We start from the raw sequence: 19942 nt of genomic DNA on the forward strand, positions 1-19942 counted from the left end.
TCTCTAGCAGCAGGGAGCAGGCCCACCCTGTGGTGTGGGGAGACAGCAGTCTGGCAGGGACTGCTTCCAGGGAAGATGCCTGTGAGCGGCTGACCTCTGCCCCCACATGTTACAGTCTTGAGCCTTCCTCAAATGACCAACTAACTGATTTTGTAAGCAAGCTCTACTTTTCGCACCGTTAGGCTATTTCTTAGAAAGTCTCTTGTGCCTGTGGCGTTTCAGAGACTTTAGTTTTCTTGGATCAGGTTATACAACTCTGGACCACTAAATCATCTACCCGGGAAAACTGAGGCCTTTCCAACCCAGCGTAACACATGAAATCCACGTACGATGCTCATCTATTAAGTGCGATCTAGCAGTGACAGCAGCAGCTCATTTAATAGTAGTTTCCATGCATGTCTTTAACTGAGACACTGTATCAAATAAATTATTAAAAGGCATCAGTAGATTCTTAAAATCTTCGGTAGACATATGCAGCATGGGCCCGGGGTTTGTGGAGCCCTGGTATTGTCGTGGTTATGTGTTGGGCTTCAATCTCGGCATGGTTGGCAGTTTGTGCCCCCCAGCAGCTCTGCAGGGGAAAGACAAGGCTTTCTACTCTTCATGTAAATAGCTATACTCTAGGAAACCCAGTGGGGGGCTTGTGAGTGGTGGGGGGGCGTGGTGCACGGGAGTCACTGTGAATCAGCAGCATTGGCTCCGTGGCAGTGAGTTGTTTTTTCTTTGGGGGGGCGGGGGTTGTGTCTTTAATGCTAAGTAGAAAATATTTCAATCTAAATCATCTCTTGGAGATCATTTGAATTATGCTGAGAGATGGGATTAATGACTTTGGTTTATTTTAGAATGCTGGGAACAAGATCCTCATGTTCGTCCATCGTTTGCCTTAATTCTTGATCAACTGACTGCTATTGAGGGGGCTGTTATGACCGAGTTGCCTCAAGAATCTTTTCATTCACTGCAAGATGATTGGAAACTGGAAATTCAACAGATGTTTGATGAGTTGAGAACAAAGGAAAAGGTGAGGTCTGCGCGTGCGCGCGTGTGTAAGCATAATATTTTATTGTGTCTGGGTAATGAGCAATGTGGCAGTTGAAGTTCCTGTGCAGCAATTTCTACACAAAATGTTCAGTGACAGTAGACACTGGTTACATTCTTTTCAAGGTTTGATGATTCTCATTATATCCATTCCGGCTGCTAAGTTTCTATTCATCTGATTCCCTTTACAGTCTCATCGTTGTTTCAAAATGTTTTTAAAGGCGTGCCATACTTTCCGGTGTTACTCATTATTTTTCAGCCAATTCGTAATGTGTCTACGAGGTGGCCTGAAGGATTAGTTTTGGCTCAAAGTTTGAAGACTATCTCATTCTGTTTTGCTCAAGACAAATAAAGATGCGTAATTGTATTTTCTCTGGCTACTCCCAAGCTTTAAAGACCCCAGACACTTCTCACCAATTTAGAGCATTGAACCCAACATTATGAACTAGATTACACTAGGTGATTGAGAGGTCACGTGGCACTTTAACCCTAATCCTTCCAGCTGAGAAATGCAATCCTGTAAGGTTATATATAAGAAGTATTCCTCCATGTGTGTCCTGTGTGCTTTATTTTCCGTGTGAATGTATGTGCAAACAGTCGCATGTGTAGAGGCATGCTTCCATGCGGATATCTTTTTAATTATGTAGTTAATCGCATTTATGAAGTTCATGCAAAATATGGGCCAAGGACCACTATTAACATCATTATGCATGGGGCAAGAGAGGCATGCTGGTTTGTTGTTGTTGTTTGCCAAAAAACACGTTCACTGAGATAGATGGCTTCTTGAGCAGGTGCATTGTCATGGTGGCAAAACCAGTCATTGTCGTTGTCATGCCCCCCTCCCGTCTGCCACAAAGCAGGCCTTTTTTGTCGCACACTGTTACGCTATCTTTCAGAACCTCTCGATCTGTGGTTCTCAACCTGTGGGTCGTGACCCCTTTGGGGGTCAAGCGACCCTTTCACATAACAGTAGCAAAATGAGTTATGAAGTAGCAATGAAAATGATTTTATGGTTGGGGGGTTCACTACATCTTGAGGAACTGTATGAAAGGGTCGCGGCATTAGGAAGGTTGAGAACCACGGCTCTAAATAGAAAGCTTGATTAACAGTCTGATCTGGTGGAACGAATTCCAAATATGCTACCCCCGACACATCAAAAAACCAAATGAGCATCATCTTGACCTTTGATTTCACTTGATGAGATTTTGGGGGGGGACAAGGTTACAATGGCATCTTCCAGTGGCTTGATTGATGTTTGCTTTCAGGCTCTTCAGAATAGCACCATGTCTCATCACCAGTAATGACCTTGGAAAAAAGTTTGGGTCACTTCAGAATCTGTTCTTTCAAAGCACGGCATGCTCTTTTTCCTGGTCACAACTTTGTCAGTGACCCTTCTCATTCCCAAATCTCTGTTGAAATTCACTGAACCAAGCTCCAAGGTAGTCCAGATAACTTCCCCATCTCTTCAATGGCCCGTCATCAGTCTTTAAAAAAAAAAAAAAAAAACCTTAGAAACAAAACCCAAAAAAAGTGTGATTTGGGGGCCAGTTATTTAGTTTTTCCCGAGCTTATCGGTGTTCAAAATGAATTTGGCATGAATTGAGGGCTATCACTGTGTGTACATGCCCTATAAATCAACCCTCCTATGGAGTCCTTGCATGGTATAGCTGGTGAGCTCACTCACTGTTAACAATGAGGTTCAAGTTTACCCAAAAACACCTCAGAAGAAAGGCCTAGCAACCTCCTACTTCAGAAAAATCAGCCATTGGATACCATTATGTAACACAGTTCTCCTCAGACACTCAAACGTCACTCAAGTTGTAATTGCCTTAACGACAACTGACTTTTGTTTTATGTTAACTATGCTGAGGTGTATTTACACGCAGGATGAATGTGAGAAATAAAAGCAGGTCGTTGGAAGGCAAACTAACTGAAAAGTTAGTTCGCTTGGTCTCTTTTTGAATGCGACCAATGAATACTGATGAACAGTGAGTACCCCCTACATTCCGAATATGATTCTGTGCTATGCTTGTACCATTAAATTTTTTAGAGATATTTTTGTAGAACTTGAGCACTTTGGTTTGTTTGGGTTTTTTTTAACATTTTATTAGGGGCCCATACAACTCTTATCACAATCCATACATATACATACATCAATTGTGTCAAGCACATCTGTACATTCTTTGTCCTCATCATTTTCACAGCATTTGCTCTCCACTTAAGCTCTCTGCATCAAGTGAACTTGAGCACTTTGATGAACAAAAGTTTACTCTTGATCTCTAAATTATGATTGTTCCGTGGGCTCAGTTGTTTGTTGAGCGTGCCATGTCTAAACTATGAAGTACACATTGATAGCAGCTGACCTTTTTATTGCCACCTGATCTTCCAAGGAGGAGTTTGTATATCTCCTAGGAAGGTAAGTCAAAAGTGGTGTTGAGTCGGTTCCCACCCAGAGTAACCCTGTGTTCAACGGCACAGAACACTGCCTAGTCCTGTCCTCAACATTGTCTTCATGTGCCAGCCCACCGTTACAGTCACTGTGTCGCTCCATCTTTTGATGGTCTCTCCTGGCTTTCTCTGCTCCCCCACTTTACCAAGCATGATGTCCTTTTCCAGGGACTGGTCCCTCCTGACAATATGCTCCAAGTATATCAGTATTCTGGCTGTACTTCTTCCGGGGCAGAACCTGTTTGTTCTCTTGACATTCTTCACCAACACCGTAATTCACATGTGTCGATTCTTCTTTGGTCGTCCAGTGTCCACAATTCATATGCATATGAGGTGATTTAAAATGTGATGACGACGTAGGTCAGGCATACCTCAGTTCTCTAAGGAACATCCCTGCTGTACGTCATTTTAAAGCAGTCTTTGCCCGATGCAGTCTGTCACTTGATCTCTTGACTGTTGCTTCCATGAGCATCAGTTATGGATCCAAGTAAGAAGAAACCTTTGCTAACACCAGCCTGTGTCCATTGGTCATGGTGCTGCTGTCAATGCAGTTGTGAAGATTTGGGTTATCTTTACATGAAGTTGTAATACAGACTGCAATCCTTGGCCTTCATCAGCAAGTGCTTCAAGTCCTCTTCAGCAAGCAAGGTCGTGTCATCTGCATATAAGTAGTCCCCCAATCTTGATGCTGTGTTCTTCATATAATCCACCTCCTTTGATGAGTTGGTCGGCATACAGGTGACCAAATAATTGTGGTGAGAGGATACAATCCTGACACTCTTTTCCTGATTTTAAGCCGTGCCGTTTGCACAAGTGCCTCTTGATCCATGTACAAGTTCCGCATGAGCACAATCAAGTGTCCTGGAATTCCTGTTGTTCTCAAGAATATCCATAGATTCTTATGATCCACCCAGTCAGATACCTTTATTATAATTCATGGAACACAAGCAAAGACTGTTCTGGTGTTCTCTGCCTTTTAGCCGAGATGCATCTGATGTCAGCAATGATATCCTTTGTCCCACCTCTTCTGCATCTGACCTGAATCTTTGCCAGCTCTCTGTCGATGCATTGCTGCAACCATTGTTGGATGATCTTCCACTGAGTTTTACTTCCATGTGATGTCAGTGATAATTGTTTTCTAATTGGAGCGTTCTGTTGAGTCGCCTTTATCTTCCAAATTTGGGGTCATAGTTCAGTGAGTGTTTTTCAGTGCTTCAGCAGCTTGTTGAAGGATTTCCGTTAGTATGACATCAAATCCTGTAGCCTCGGTTTTGGCTAATGCCTTCAGTGTAGCTTGGACTTCTTCATTCGGTGCCATCGGTTCTTGATCACGTGCTACCTCTTGAAATGGCTGAAGGCCAACTAGTTCTTTTGGGGACAGTGACTCTGTATATTCTTCCGTCTTCTTCTGATGCTTCACTCACTATTTTATCCAAAGAATCTTTCCATATTGCAACTCAGAGCTTGAGTTTGTCTCGAGTCCTTTCTGTTTCAGATATGAGAATGTGATTTTTTTCCCCTTTGGTTTTCTAACTCTGGGTCTTTGCATGTTTCACTGTAATACTTTGTTTTCTGGAGCTGCCCTTTGAAATTTTCCTTTCAGCTCATTGACCTCACCATTTCATCCATTTGCCTTAGCTACTTTTTGATGAAGAGCAAGTTTCAGGGTTTCTATTGACGTGCTGTTTGGTCTTTTCTTTCTTTTCTGCCTTCTTCGTGTGTCATTTGTGGTCAGTGCTTGAAATGTTCACAAAATTCAGGTGGGATATAGTCAGTGTCATATTTTGGCTTTCTTGGACTTCTTTTAATTTCCTCCTGCTTTAACTTCCCCTCCACTTTACTAAGCATGATGCCCTTCTCCAGGGACTGCTTTCTCCTGACATGTCCAGATATAAGATGACTTCTGCCATCTTTGCCTCACAGGAGCACTCTGACTGTACCTCTGAGACAGATCAGTTTGTCATTTTAGCAGTCCGCGGCTGTGTCAGGCCAGGTTGACTAGAGAAACAAATCCAGAGACACTCATATATGTATAAGAGCTTTATATCATAGATTAATTGTCTATTAACTCTACCTCCCAGCCCAATCCAGATCAAGTCCATAAGTCTGATTTTAGCCCATAAGTCCCAGACTGGTTCATAAATCCCTCTTCAAGCTCACACATCCCATGCAATGATGCAGAATGCAGGAAGATCGCAGGCCGGTGGGTGAAAAGTCTGGTGGATCCAATAGCGGTAGAAGCATCACAGGTCCCTATTGCTCAGGTCTCAGCGTGGCTCCACGTGGCTTGTCAACAGGAAGGTGAAGCCGAGGGAGGAAAGTTTCCAGAATCCTCCTGAGAAGGCCCCATCCATAAGGTAGCACCATCAGGCTGTGGCCTGACTGACAGGCTTACCTCTAACCTTACAGTTACTTATCAAGTTGACATGAAATTATGTAACTACCACAGTGGTATTTTCAATATTCTTCCCAGCACCACAAGTGAAATGCATCAGTTCTTCCTTACTCTTCCTTATTCAAAGCCTAACTTTCATATGCATACAAGGCAGTTGAAAAGAGCCTGGCTCTTTGGTCAGGTACTTCTTAGTCCTCAAAGTAGCACCCTTGGGTTTTCAATATTCTAAAAAGAGTCTCTGCAGCTGATTTTGCCTGTTGCCATGCGTCCTTTGTTCTCTTGACTGCTGCTTCCTTGAGCGTTGATTGTGGATTTAAGCACGATGAACTTCAACCTTTTCTCCATCTGCCGTGCTGTGCCCTATTGGTTGTTATGAGGATTTTGTTCTTTTAATGTGTATGTTAAGCAGGTTACCAGAGACTCTGGAATAGATGACGAAAACTGCAGCATTAAGATTTAAGGAAGGCTTCTCAACAGCCAGACAGATGACTTCGCCTTGAGGAAGACCTGGCACATTTCCTGATGACCGTCAAGGGTTGGAGCTTTCAGTGTGGATTTTAAAGTCACTGGTCTGAGGACATTCTATCATGCGATCTCCTGCTTCATTTCTATCACCACGCCTGTGTTTTCCAACCACGATTCCGAATTCTTCTGTTTCCCACTTTTGCATTTCAAATACCAGTACTTATCAGGGTATCTTGATCGCATGTTTGGTCAATTTCAGACTGAAGATGTTGGTAAAAGCCTTCAATGTCTTCATCACTAGTTTTAGTGGTTGGTGCACAAATTTGAATAACAATTGTATTGTTTGGATTTCCTTGCATGAAGCTAGATATTATCTTTTCACAGACAGCTGGATCCTGAAATGTCCTTTTTGACAGTGATTGCGACATTTGAATCTGTCAACTATATGATTGTCTGATGCCAACGGCCAATTCCAGTCGATTTCAGCTTGCTAAGGCCTAGGATCTGATCTTTATGTGGTCCATTTCATTTTTTTATTAAAGATCACTTTATTGGGGGCTCTTACAGCTCTTACCACAATCCATACGTCAATTGTATCAAGCATAGTTGTACATATGTTGCCATCAGTATTTTCTAAACTTTCCATTTGAGCCCTTGGTATCAACTCCTCATTTTTCCCTTCCACCCCTCCTTCCCCCCCTTCATGACCCCTTGATAAATTATTATTTCCTTTTTTGTTTTTTAAACATTTTATTAGGGGCTCATACAACTCTTATCAAAATCCATACATATACATACATCAATTGTATAAAGCACATCTGTACATTCTTTGCCCTAATCATTTTCAAAGTATTTGCTCTCCACTTAAGCCCTTTGCATCAAGTCCTGTTTTTACCCTTCCCTCCCCGCTCCCCCACCCTCATGAGTCCTTGATAATTTATAAATTGTTATTTTGTCATATCTTGCCCTATCCGGCATCTCCCTTCACCCCCTTCTCTGTTGTCCGTCCCCCAGGGAGGAGGTCACATGTAGATCCTTGTAATCGGTTCCCCCTTTCCAACCCACTCACCCTCTACCCTCCCAGTATCGCCCCTCACACCCCTGGTCCTGAAGGGATCATCCACCCTGGATTCCCTGTGCCTCCAGCTCCCATATGCACCAGTGTACATCCTCTGCTCTATCCAGACTTGCAAGGCAGAATTCGGATCATGGTAGTGAGGGGTGGGAGGGCGGGAGGAAGTTTTTAGGAACTGCAGAAAAGCTGTATTCTTCATCGGTGAAATTATTATTTTCTTATACTGACCGCTTTCTCCCTTCCCTACGGTTTCTGTTGTTCAGCCCCCTGGGGACGGGGTATGACCATGTGTGTGTCCTTCGGATCAGCCCCTTCCGCCCCTCTTCTCCCCACCTTCCCCTGGGTCCACTTCATTTTTGATCACTTCCAATGTTCCTAGATTTAGATCTTGTACATTCCAAGTTCCAATTATGAATATATATCGGCAGCTGTTTCTTCTCATGTTGCGTGGTGTTCCTTCAACAAAGGAAGGTCCAGAAGGCTTTACCACATCTGCATTGTATGTCACTGTAGTCTCCTCTCGTTGGAGAAGGCAGCTTGTTCTCAGTCACAGTTTGAATGCTTCCTGACCTGGGGGGAGTGAGTCTTCTGGCACTATATCTGACAACCTGCTTTTCATGAGGTTTTCAGCATCTGACTACATTCTCTTGCTACTTATAAGATTTTCATTGGCTAATCCCTTCTAGCTGGACAGCTGGTTCTTCATAGTCTGTTCTTAGTCTTGAAGCGCTGCTGGGGCCTGTTCACCGTGGGTGACCTTGCTGGTGTTGGAAATACCAGTGGTATAGCTTCCAGCAACATCCACACCACCGTAGCATGCAAGGAAAACAGACAGGTGAGTGGTGGACAAAAAACACAGAATCCCTTTTAAACCAAAATACCTCAATTGGAAGCTATTGTTCCTGGACAACATTTAGGTTTGTTTACTTCTAAAGTCAGCGTCTCTTTCTCCAGCGTTCCCGCCGAGCGTCCTGCACGCTCTGATTTACATGTCAAAATGGTGTCCTCCAGGGTCTCAAGTTGTATTCCTTTCCAAGGTTCTTTGAGGGTTAGCAACCAAAGAAGTCTGCTGGACAAGATCGGAGCTGTGAGGTGGACGGTGTAAGGTTTCCAAACAAACTCCTCCTGGGATAGGCCTTGCTACCTACCATTGAGGAATGAGCAACACACAAATAGGACGGAAAAGAATTCCTCAGCACACCTTTCCCGGTCTCTTCCTCACCAACTCATGTTTCCGATTTCCTGAAACTTCTTAAGAAATTTCTGTAACTGCCTTGTGCTCTTTGAGAAAATCTATTAAGATCGTCTGTTTTGAATTATAACAAGAAAAAAATCCCCGTAACCTTCCAAGGCAGCGGTTCTCAGCCTGTGGGTGGCGACCCCTTTGGGGGTCGAACAACCATTTCACAAGGGTCGCCCGATTCATAATAGTAGCAAGATGACAGTGATGAAGTAGCAATGAAAAAAGTTTTATGATTGGGGGTGGTCACCACCACAGGAGGAACTGTATGAAAGGGTCGCGGCCTGAGGAAGGTTGAGAACCACTGCTCCAAGGTAACCTCTCTGCCTTGAATTTAACTGACCTAACAGATCCCCTCAGAAACCACTGTTTTGATTTTTTTCAGGCATTTTAATAAGACTAAGCCAATTCTAATGTTTTAATTAATGTTCTATAATTGATGTCCCCCCCCTTGATCTTTAGGTCTAGTACCCATTGCAATGGTTACACAGAGGTTCACCGACAAAAGTCATGATTAAAGGGGTTTTGTTTTTTTTTACATTTTATTAGGGGCTCATACAACTCTTATCACAATCCATATATATACATACATCAATTGTATAAAGCACATCTGTACATTCTTTGCCCTAATCATTTTCAAAGCATTTGCTCTCCACTTAAGCCCTTTGCATCAGGTCCTCTTTTTTTTTCCCCTCCCTCCCCGCTCCCCCCTCCCCGCTCCCCCCTCCCTCTAAAGGGGTTTATTAAAGAAGTTAATATGTTGTAATGTCCATGGGAAATGATTAGGGTTGCAGTGTTTATCAGGACATGTTGCAAAGTTCTGTCCAGTCTGCTGATAAACGCTGAACGGGAATAATACTGCTTTGACATAAGCCTCAGTCTGAAGGCATTCCACTTACTCTATAGGGCAGCAAACCCAGTTTCTTGAACTGAGTGCCCAGAGGCATCCCAGTCCAGTAAGCCTCAGTTCAAAGGCACTCAGCTCCACTTCTGTGGGTCAGCAGGTCCAACTACCCCCAATTCAGTGCCCCAAAGTGCCCCACTGCACAAGCCAGCTGTTTAACTTCTGGTCTTATATGGTTAAGACTTACTTCTGGTCTTATATGGTTAAGACACACTTAACTTCTGGTCTTACATGCTTAAGACACGACTCAGCTGTTGAACTTCTGGTTTTATATGCTTAAGACACACTCAAGGAGACATGCTTCCTTGAGGCTATTCATTTAAGCATTGTTGATAATAGAGAAAAACCTGGAAACAATACCAATATCCATTAGTGGTTGTAGCTTAGTTGTTATAAGTTGTACCTAACCTTAGGCTGTCAGTTGAAACTCCCAGCTGTGAGAAAGTCTGCTTCATGCCGCTTCAGAGCTCAAAGTGGGACCTTTTAAGAAAATGCTTCAGGGATTGGAACATGGTGTCCAAGTCAGTAGATCTCTCGCGCCTAGGTCCGGGGGTGGGGGTGGGGTGGGAGTGGGCAGGCATCAAGTTTTCAACTTCCTTCACTGGAATAATTTAAGCAGAGACAGCGTGGAGGGTAGGATAGCTATTGATGTGGCATTCAAAAGCATTCAGTAGACCAACTTTCTCCCATGCTATATTGTCTTTTGCAGAACACCAGATTCTTTGGCGGTGGGGAGGGATTAAGACAGACCAAAGAGTCATAGAAAGCCTGGTTGAGCTATCTCAGCCACTTTTACCTGTAGGATGACCTTTGGTACCTTCCCATGATTAAAGCAGTCATCGAAACTGCTACGTCCGGGTAATTGTGAGGATTAAATCAGTATTATCTGTAGAACACTTAGAACTATGCCTTCGCCTGTGTCTGTATGTGCTTGTGTCGATTCTGCCTCAGGGCAGCTTTTAGAGGACAGACCAGGGGACAGGGTAGAACTGCCCCTTGGGATTTCCAAGACTATGCTCTTCAGAGAAAATAGATCATCTCTTCTTTTCTCCCTTGGACTGCAGTAGGTTTGAACCATTGACCTTCCATTTGCAGCTAAGCAGTTTAACCACCTCCCCTTCGTGGCTGTGTGTATTTGCCTTATTCAAACAGGGGTTGCTGATTGAAGCTTGAGCAGGTCCCAACAATAGCCACCTCATGTTCCTACAATTCCTGGACCCAGGCACTTCACGGTCTAGAAAAGGCGGACTGGATTGCTTTTTTAAATCTTGCCTTTAAAAAGAAAAAAGAAAAAGAGTATGATCCGTGAAATTTGACACATTCGTATTGCAGGTGTTTTGTGGACATTTTCATAGTTGAATTCAAAAGATAAGGAACGTTTTCAGGAATTCTTAAGAATTCTTAGATTCTTAGATGTTTGGTAGCAAAACAAAAATATTAGGAAGTGGGGAAAAACCTTAAAAGAAAAAGAAAACTGGAAATCACAGAATACATAATTGGCAAGTAGCATTATTAAGAGTTAATTGCTGTTCCATTAATTATTTTTAATGATAATTATTGATGAAAACTGTAGAATATAGATATGTGAATTGATTCTTTTATGTGGAAGGAAAATCAAAGCCTGCTTCAAGACAAGGTCTCTGTGCTTTCTCCTCCGAAGGCTTATAATCAATCCTTTGTGGATGATTCTTTTGATTGGTGTTGAGCCATCCTACAGGGTGGAGCTGAGCCAAAAACGACTTGATAAATTTGTTTTGTTGTTTCATAGCTCCCTTTGCTTCTTCTTACTTGATTCTTTGCGGTACTCACACAACCTTGTAAGCTTTTTGATTATAATCATAGAATATTCAATTTTGCTTAACATTTCTAACTCTGTCCTTCTTTGATGGGGTAAAAAAATCACAAGCTACGTGCTCTATCTCCCTTTCTTGCTTACCTGCTGCTGCGCAAAGTAGGAAACTCAGACTGGGGGTTTAATGGGCAGTAACTTCTTTGCGATTTGTGTTACTCAGTAGCCTGTAGCCTCGCTGATAATGCTTCCTCCCACATTCCCGGCTTATCTCTGTGTGTCTGTCTTTGTGCACTTGTGCATGCACCTGCCTTTGAGCCGCCATAGAAGGCATGCCACTGTTAATCATTAACATCTGTTGCCAGGAATCTGGATTTCCCATTACTAGAATGACCTGTGCCAAGCAATTAACTATTACTGCTATTAATCTCAACTAGAGTGCTTTCTAACTTTCCTAATTTCAAAGTTTTTAAAAGGGTTCTACTACATTGGACTTTTTTTTTCTTTTACTTTTGAGTATTTAAAATCTATTGCTGCTTTCCTCTTTGATCTTTTTTTTAACTGATTAATTTTTAAGCAAGTGGTTTTTTTTTAAGTGATTATAAATTCATGATGAGGATCTACATTTTAGCTTGGGACATGGAATTTAAAATGTTTTTTAAATCAATTATTGTTATGTTGATACATAAAAGGCCTAATTGAATTTGCTTCCCAATAAATTTGATTTGGATTTTAACCTTCCTTGGTCCACAAACCTTTTCATCTATCAGAGCAGGATAAAGAGGCAAGTTCTCAGCAGAAGACCGAAAACCCCAGCCCACCTGGAAAGTCTAAGTTAAACACTCACTCACTACTTACTCACTTACTACTTACTTACTCCTCACTCACTACTTACTTACTCACTACTCACTCACTCACTACCCACTCACTACTTACCACTAATTCCTCATCCACTCACCACTCACTACTTACTCACCTACTACTTACTTACTCCTCACTCACTACTTACTTACTCACTCACTACTTACCACTAATTCCTCATCTACTCACCACTCACTATTCACTCACTACTTACTTACTCCTCACTCACTACTTACTTACTCACTACTCACTCACTCACTACCCACTCACTACTTACCACTAATTCCTCATCCACTCACCTACTACTTACTTACTCCTCACTCACTACCCACTCATTACTTACTTACTCACTACCCACTCACTACTCACTCATTCACTACCCACTCACTACTTATCCACTCACTACGTACCACTAATTCCTCATCTACTCACTACTCACTCACTACTTACTTCTCTCACTACCCACTCACTACTCATGACCCACTCATTACTTACTCACTACTCATCCACTCACTGCTTACTTACCACTTACTCCTCATCCACTCACCACTCACTCCTCAATCACTCAGTACTCACTCACTACTAACTCACTCACTCCTACTTACTCACTGCTCACTCCTTACTCGCCACTCATTCCTCCCTCGCTCACTTACTAACCACTCACTACTTACTCACTCACTACTCACTACCCACTTCTCACTCACTTCATCCACTCACTACTCACTCACTCACTACTTACGAACACACTACTCACGCACTCGCTACTCACTACAGGCTCACTACTCACTCCTTTGCTACTCGCTCACTGCCATGGGGTCTATTTGAATGCCTACAACAGAGGAGAGTTTCCCATGTAGCTTCCGAGAGAGTAATTCTTTAGGAATAGAAAGTCTCATCTCCCCCCCCTCCCCCGTGCCCAGGAGGTCCTGGTGTTTTTGAACTGCTGACCTTGGCAGTTAGCAGCCAACATGTAACCCAGGTAATGAGTTAAAGTAGAAAACTGACTGGAAATAATCGGCTACCTCCAAATATACAAAAATAAAACCATCCAACGTGGGTGCACCAGCTGAGAAAAGCCGTCAGTGAAACGTATCACGGAACTTTTTTAGCATGTAGCATTTTTCTTTTGTTAAGTAATAAATAGTAACTTATGTTTGGCACAGTGTTGGGAAGGAATATGTCTCCTTTAGAAGTGCAAATTGGCTGGTAATATTAGCATAGTGATTTGTGCATCAATCGTTCTTAGTAAATAATTTTCCCACAATTTTGTTCATGTAGTTTGTTTGGGACAACCCCTCCCCCCCCAAAAAAAATGAATGTTTTAGAGGTTTCAGTTATTTTTGGTATAATTATCATAAATTCAGGATTCGTTTGATCTGAATGTATTTCTTTGCTATCAAGACCCGCCCCCACATACAATGTTTCTTGATATTTTCATATTTATTTGTAGGAAGATGGTCGTTGTTTATTTTTCTTCATGATATTTGTACTGACAGATCTACTCTAGTTACCAGTTGAACTCATCTGTAAAAAGAATCCAAGACCTTGTGAATTGTGATTTTAGTCCCGTGGTTGACTCCAGTCTTTTTCTGAATTTATATAGTGAATTTATATCGTGTTTCTTCTCAAATCAGTATTTTTAAAGTTAGCCTATTCCAAATGTGGCCAAGTTATAGGAAATGTTGGGGCAGAGCTCATAGCTCTATTTATGATTAGTATTCCATCTGAGAAGACAGCTCCTGTTTTTAAACAACAGTGTTGGTGTTAGGGCAATATAAAATTAAGATTGCATCTGTCAGAGCGGTGTGTAAATACTTATGCACGTTCTGATTTCTGTGCCGGTCCTTGACTTATTAACGGGGTAATCTTAAGTAGAAAACAGTTCATCACTGAAAGAAACATGCACCTCTCTGCAGAGAACAATTTTCAGAAATGAAATAATGGTAGGGGCATGGCAGCCATCGTTTAAAAAGGTAGAGGTCTCAATTTTTACTGTTCAATACATTTCTAATGGGATCAAAGTTGTTTTGTTTCGTTTTTTTGCTGGGAGCAAGGGTCTGGGATTGCCTGCCACAGTTTCAAAGGCAGAGACCAGCTTGAGTCAAGAAACTCTTAAGTTCATTCTGCAGATGCATGACAGAAGCAGTGGGGTTTGCCACCTCCAAACGGATTGAAAGTCTAGGCAAAAATCAAGCGAGTTATACTTGCTAACCCCAAGCGGTGTTGCAAAAGCAAGTCTTGCCGTGCTTCCAGGCAATGAGACTCCTAACTATCTGACACGGGAAGTTACCATCTAGACATACGTTTCTCCAGAGGCTACCGGACCACCAGCTCCGGAAACACCGCACTACACTGCTTATCTAAATGGGGGGTGCTTTATGCCTGGCTGCCAATCTTAATAGCTTTGCTTACCCCCTTCCTGAGTTGGAAGACCATCCCACTGATTAAAAGGAACGTTTATTATAAGTGACGAGGCTGTTACATTTTAGACGTGCAGCAAACGAAATCTTAAATTATGTTATATTGCTAGTATTTTGATTAATAGCGGACTACATCTTCACCTCCCTAAAAACAAGTAATACATATTGTATTTGTCAGAGAGTCAATCGTTCTAAAACCAAGAGAAAGTTACACTTTCATTGGTAAGTATCCTGATGGATGAGCTTTTTCAGCTCACCTGTAAGATCTGTGTGTGGTGGGCTGTGTTCCCTCCCTGTGTATGCCGTCCTGAAGAACCCTTTGTGTGCTGATACTTTAGAGAAGTCCTGCCAGTGGGCCTGCAACCGACTTACAAACCGTGATCTTTGTTTTCTCCCCTTTATCTCACTACCAAGATGTAATCATCGCTAAAGAAACTAATTGAGCACTCTCAACCTCCGCACCAAACCCACTGTGGTCCATGCGATCTTAACTCCTAGGGACCATAGAAGACAGGGTAAAAATGCCCCATAGCTTTCTCCAAGGCCGGACATCTTTATAAAAGGTGATTGTCACAACGTTCTGTCATGGAGTGGCTGGCTGGGTTTAACCCCCCAATCATGTCATTGACACCTAGTGTTGTGGCCAACCGAAGTACCATCTTTCTTTCACAGACCAGCTGATGGGTTTTGACTGCCAGCCTTGTCAGTTAGTCCTTGTCAGTTAGTCCTCCCACAACTCCATCAGGCCTCCGGTAAGCACCCTGAGGAAGTCCGTAAATGTGAAAAAGATAAAACTGCAGTCTTTGGTAACAAAAATAATGATCCTGACCCCATAGCAGCGGTTCTCAACTCCACCAGCAGGCCTCCTTTCCGAGGAGATTTCAGCTTCTCGGTTCGCATGGAAGTCCCGTAGCGAGGGGCAGTCTGAGTGTTGTGCAGAGTACAGACGTGAAGTTGCCATTGGAAGTGACTCACGTTGGTGTGACTCTTTGTCTCAGGAGCTGCGGTCCCGCGAAGAGGAGCTGACCCGGGCAGCGCTTCAGCAGAAGTCTCAGGAAGAGCTGCTCAAACGGCGCGAACAGAAGCTTGCAGAGCGCGAGATTGACGTGCTGGAGCGGGAGCTCAACATCATGATATTCCAGTTAAATCAGGAGAAGCCGAATGTGAAGAAGAGGAAAGGGAAGTTTAAAAGAAGCCGTTTAAAGCTCCGAGATGGACATCGCATCAGTTTACCCTCAGGTATGACGGTGTTCTTACATTCCTTAACGGCTTTCATACATGAGGGGACTGCACAATGTTGTGGGGGGAATGACGTGATCTTTTCTTTTTTTGTTGTTAATATGATTTTTATTTTACATTTTATTAGGGGCTCATACAACTCTTATCACAATCCATACATACATCAATTGTATAAAGCACATCTGTACATTCTTTGCCCTCATCATTTTCAAAGCATTTGCTCTCCACTTTAGCCCTTTGCATCAGGTCCTCGTTTTTTCCCCTCCCTTCCCACTCCCCCCTCCCTCATGAGCCCTTGATAATTTATAAATTATTATTCTGTCATAGCTTGCCCTGTCCGGCGTCTCCCTTCCCCCCCTTCTCTGCCGTCCGTCTCCCAGGGAGGAGGTCACATGTGGATCCTTGTAATGGGTTCCCCCTTTCCAACCCACTCACCCTCCACTCTCCCTTCATTTATTTTTTTTAAGTGCTTGAGTCTCCCTTGTACGTATGCACGTACGCTATGCCAGCTTCTTTGTTTCATCAAAACTATGAAGAGATGTGGGGAAGTCTTTAAGACACTAAATAAATAGCCTCAGGTATTTTCTTCAACTGTATTCATATTTAACCGGTTACCCTCCCACTGACACAAAGTCACAGAGATGGCGCGTGTATCAGAACTGCGCTTCGTGGGGTTTTCAGTGGCTTATTTTGCAGTAGATGACCAGGCGTGTTCGCATGAACTTGAATCTCTTTGGGTGATGTGCGCACGCACGGTCTGGCATCACCTGGGGTCTCTGTATTCATAAGTGAACGAGCTCGTGGGATGTCCACGGATGAAGCAGCAAGAGGCGTGAGGTGCTGTGCGTTTTTAACTCTCAGCAGACTTTGCTGTCAGTCCTTTCAAAGTGAGAGTGGAACCCCTCTTTAGCTGAGCTGAGTGCCCTGAGCCGATGGTTTTTGACATTCGGTGGAGGTCCAGACAACGAAACTTTAGCCACTGCATTGTTTATTGTCTACACGTGATCTGACCTGTCTAATCTTAGCACTTTCCACAAAATAAAGAAAGCCCTTCGATTATATGTTTCTGCTTCTGTCTTAGGGTTTTTCAGACTTGGGGTACAAATATGAACCGGTAGATCTAGGAAGTCTGTTAAAACGTTTTTAAAACCTTGTGGCAAAAACTTAATGTTTTTGTACATTTTCTGAAAAAGGGAATACAATCGGTAATAGCAAACAAGCTTATGTTAACTCCTCAAATTAAGTTCTTCGAAATTATAGATTATATGAGATTTGGGGACAAACTAAATATTCCCACTGTGTTTTGTGTGTTTATTTAATCACAAAAGAGAATGGTGACATAATTAGAGTAGGATGCACTTTTCTAGAATGTGTATTAAATGTCTACATCTCTCTAAATATGTATATGTGTCGTGTGTATAATATATGTATGTTGTATCTGTGTTATATGTATATATTATATATGTGTTCTATATTTATATTATATTGTGTTTACATATGTGTATTATATATAGTGGTGCTTTTAAGGGATTGTAGTGTTTTCCTAAGACATGTTAATGACTTAGAATTTTAATTTAATTAATAATAATGATAGTTCTTGTTTTTATTTAAAAAAAGTGTCTAAGGAGCCCTCGTAGCACAATGGTTAAGCATTTGCCCGCAAAATGAAAAGAGGTCGGTGACTTGAATCCACAGCTACTTGTGGAAGAAAGATGCACCTCCATAAAGATTGCAGCCGTGGAAACCCCGTGGGGCCGTTCTTCTTCTTACCGGGCACCATGGCTCTGAATCGAATCCGTGCAACAGGTTTGGGTTTTTGGCGTATAAGTCCATTTTGCAAAAGAATTATGAAGCACTGGAGGTCACAAAGCATATTGTGACTTTTTAGATGATTGCACATGTTCTCAACTGATCGGAAAATCGTACCATATATTATTATGATTTGATTTGTTATGGTGAGCATAAACAAGTTATTGATTTTACCTTTAACTTTTTTGGGGGGGGGGACAAATACTCATTTATCAGGTCCTCTTCCCTTTTTTTAATCGTTTTATTGGGGGCTCATACAACTCTTATCACCATCCATCCTTCCCTCCATCATATCAAGCACATGTGTACATTCATTGCCCTCAGGCCCTCTTCTGGTGATTTCTTTCGATTACCATATAAATTGGAGGATCACTGACTGAAATATCTTACATACCAGTCAGCCATAATTCAAAACCAAAGTATTTTATTTATGTTGGGACCTATATGTTCAAGAACAGAGGGATTTTTGTGAATTCTTGCCTCCAGTTCGCAATCATATTTGCTTTCTTCTATCTATTCTGTGAAAATAGGATAAAAATTCATATTCACAGTGTCTCTTGGAAAACTGGGGAGGGACTAGGTAGAAACTAATGGAACAGGAAATAAAGAGCTCTGTTCTTTCATCCTTGATTTTCTTCTCCTGTGTCCTTGGCTAAACCTTGAGATGATTCCGCGCTAACTCATCTTTTCACTGGGGTATTCCTGGATTGCACCAGTGGGCTGTTTTCTTTCTGAAAGCAGAAGAGGAAGCTGAATTACACCTTTGTTAACCTTGTGTGATTTAATAAAGGTTCTGATGAAAACAACACGTAACCCAAAAAACCCCAAAACTATGTCATCCTAATCCACCATGAACTCTGCGTTTGTAATGTCGCTTTACAGTTCTGTCTTTTGTCCACAAGATGGTGTTAAATTGTTGTGGTACGGTTACCAGTGTGGGGCCCTTCCTTTCCACGTGCTCACTCCCACTGCCGGCCAGTTGATTCCGACTGATAGCAACACTATAGAGCAGGACAGAACTCCACCTATGGGTGTCGGAGACTGTAAAGATAATTAAGTGCTTTGAAAATGAGACAGCGTAAAATCGGACATTCATTTTTGTTTGTTTGTTTACCCAATAGTCTTAGTGACCTGTAATTCACATATAGTTACGTCGTATTTTAAGAGTTGTAGCTACGTCACCACCATCTCCCATGCCCCATAGTTATTGTGTGCTCTCGATTTTCCCCCTATCCTCCCTCCCTAGCCCTGATCACTGTTGTCTCTGTACAGCCACCCATCCTGTGCTTTCTCTACTAGAAAACATACCCCCAAATAAACAGCAAACCTGTTTTGAAAGACACGACCACAGACAATATTAAAATAAACCAGATTTTATTCTAATAAAATCTGTCCCCCCAAAATATTTAAAACTAGAAAAAAAAACAGAAAATATTTAAAACTAGAATAAAACCAAAATGGGTCAAGAGGGATTCATTCACTTCCCTCGACAGAGGTCAGAGGGAATCCACCAGAGGCTTAATCTATGTAGGTATCCTGCAGGTGAATTTTGGGGTCCCCTGTCATCCATCGTCTTCTGCAAATTGGGTGTTCACAGTTGAGACTCTGACAGTGTTCCCTTCGTATTTGAATTTTGTTATTTGTCTTCTTTGGGTCACACGGGCTGACGTGCTTCATGTGGGCTTAGTGGACCCCCTCACTTGGATGTCTGTTTGTCTGAACACAAGCCTTGAAGATGCTGGTCTGTTCTTTTTGATAGCCCGGAGCCTATTTGGTTTCCTCATCGCGCTTTGCTGTGTTACCCATAATGCTCAGTGATCTCGTCACAAAGGCAAGCATCAAGCAGGGTCATGTCATGAAAACTAAATGCTCTTGGTTTGGAACTAGAATTCAGTGGGAGCCCAAAGTCTACCACATGCCTGTGGACTATGTACATCTCTGGTTCACGTGACAGGCTTCCTTGTCATTTTTATGGCAAACAATGTTATCAATCATACTCCTGGGGTATAAAGGCAATTGTACTGATAATGTCATTAATTTGTCCAAGGGCACAGATTGAGCAAAGGAAGCTGGTGCAAGTATAGGCCAGCTCAAACACACATTCCATGAGTTGTTGCCTTGTACAGATTGAATTCTTAAATAATGGAGCTCTGTTTACCTTGGAGGGTTGGTGATAGGGGAAATTTTCCAGTATAACATTCATTGACAAGGGCAGAACAAGGAGGGCATGAAAATAGTGAATAGATGGTGGTTCTGGGCCAC

At 42.4% G+C, this 19942-nt stretch overlaps 1 protein-coding gene across 1 annotated transcript in view; it reads left to right on the forward strand.

Annotated features, from left to right (window-relative positions):
* Positions 1 to 19942, forward strand: part of MAP3K21 (mitogen-activated protein kinase kinase kinase 21) — a 125089-nt gene that overhangs the window by 57078 nt on the left and 48069 nt on the right. The window contains exons 4-5 of the mRNA XM_075555293.1: positions 843 to 1018; positions 15631 to 15871. Of these exons, the coding sequence (XP_075411408.1) occupies positions 843 to 1018; positions 15631 to 15871 (417 nt within the window). The remainder of the gene's footprint in view (positions 1 to 842; positions 1019 to 15630; positions 15872 to 19942) is intronic.

This window comes from Tenrec ecaudatus, chromosome 7 (genome assembly GCF_050624435.1).
Source record: "Tenrec ecaudatus isolate mTenEca1 chromosome 7, mTenEca1.hap1, whole genome shotgun sequence".
In the NCBI taxonomy this organism is placed as follows: Eukaryota; Metazoa; Chordata; class Mammalia; order Afrosoricida; family Tenrecidae; genus Tenrec; species Tenrec ecaudatus.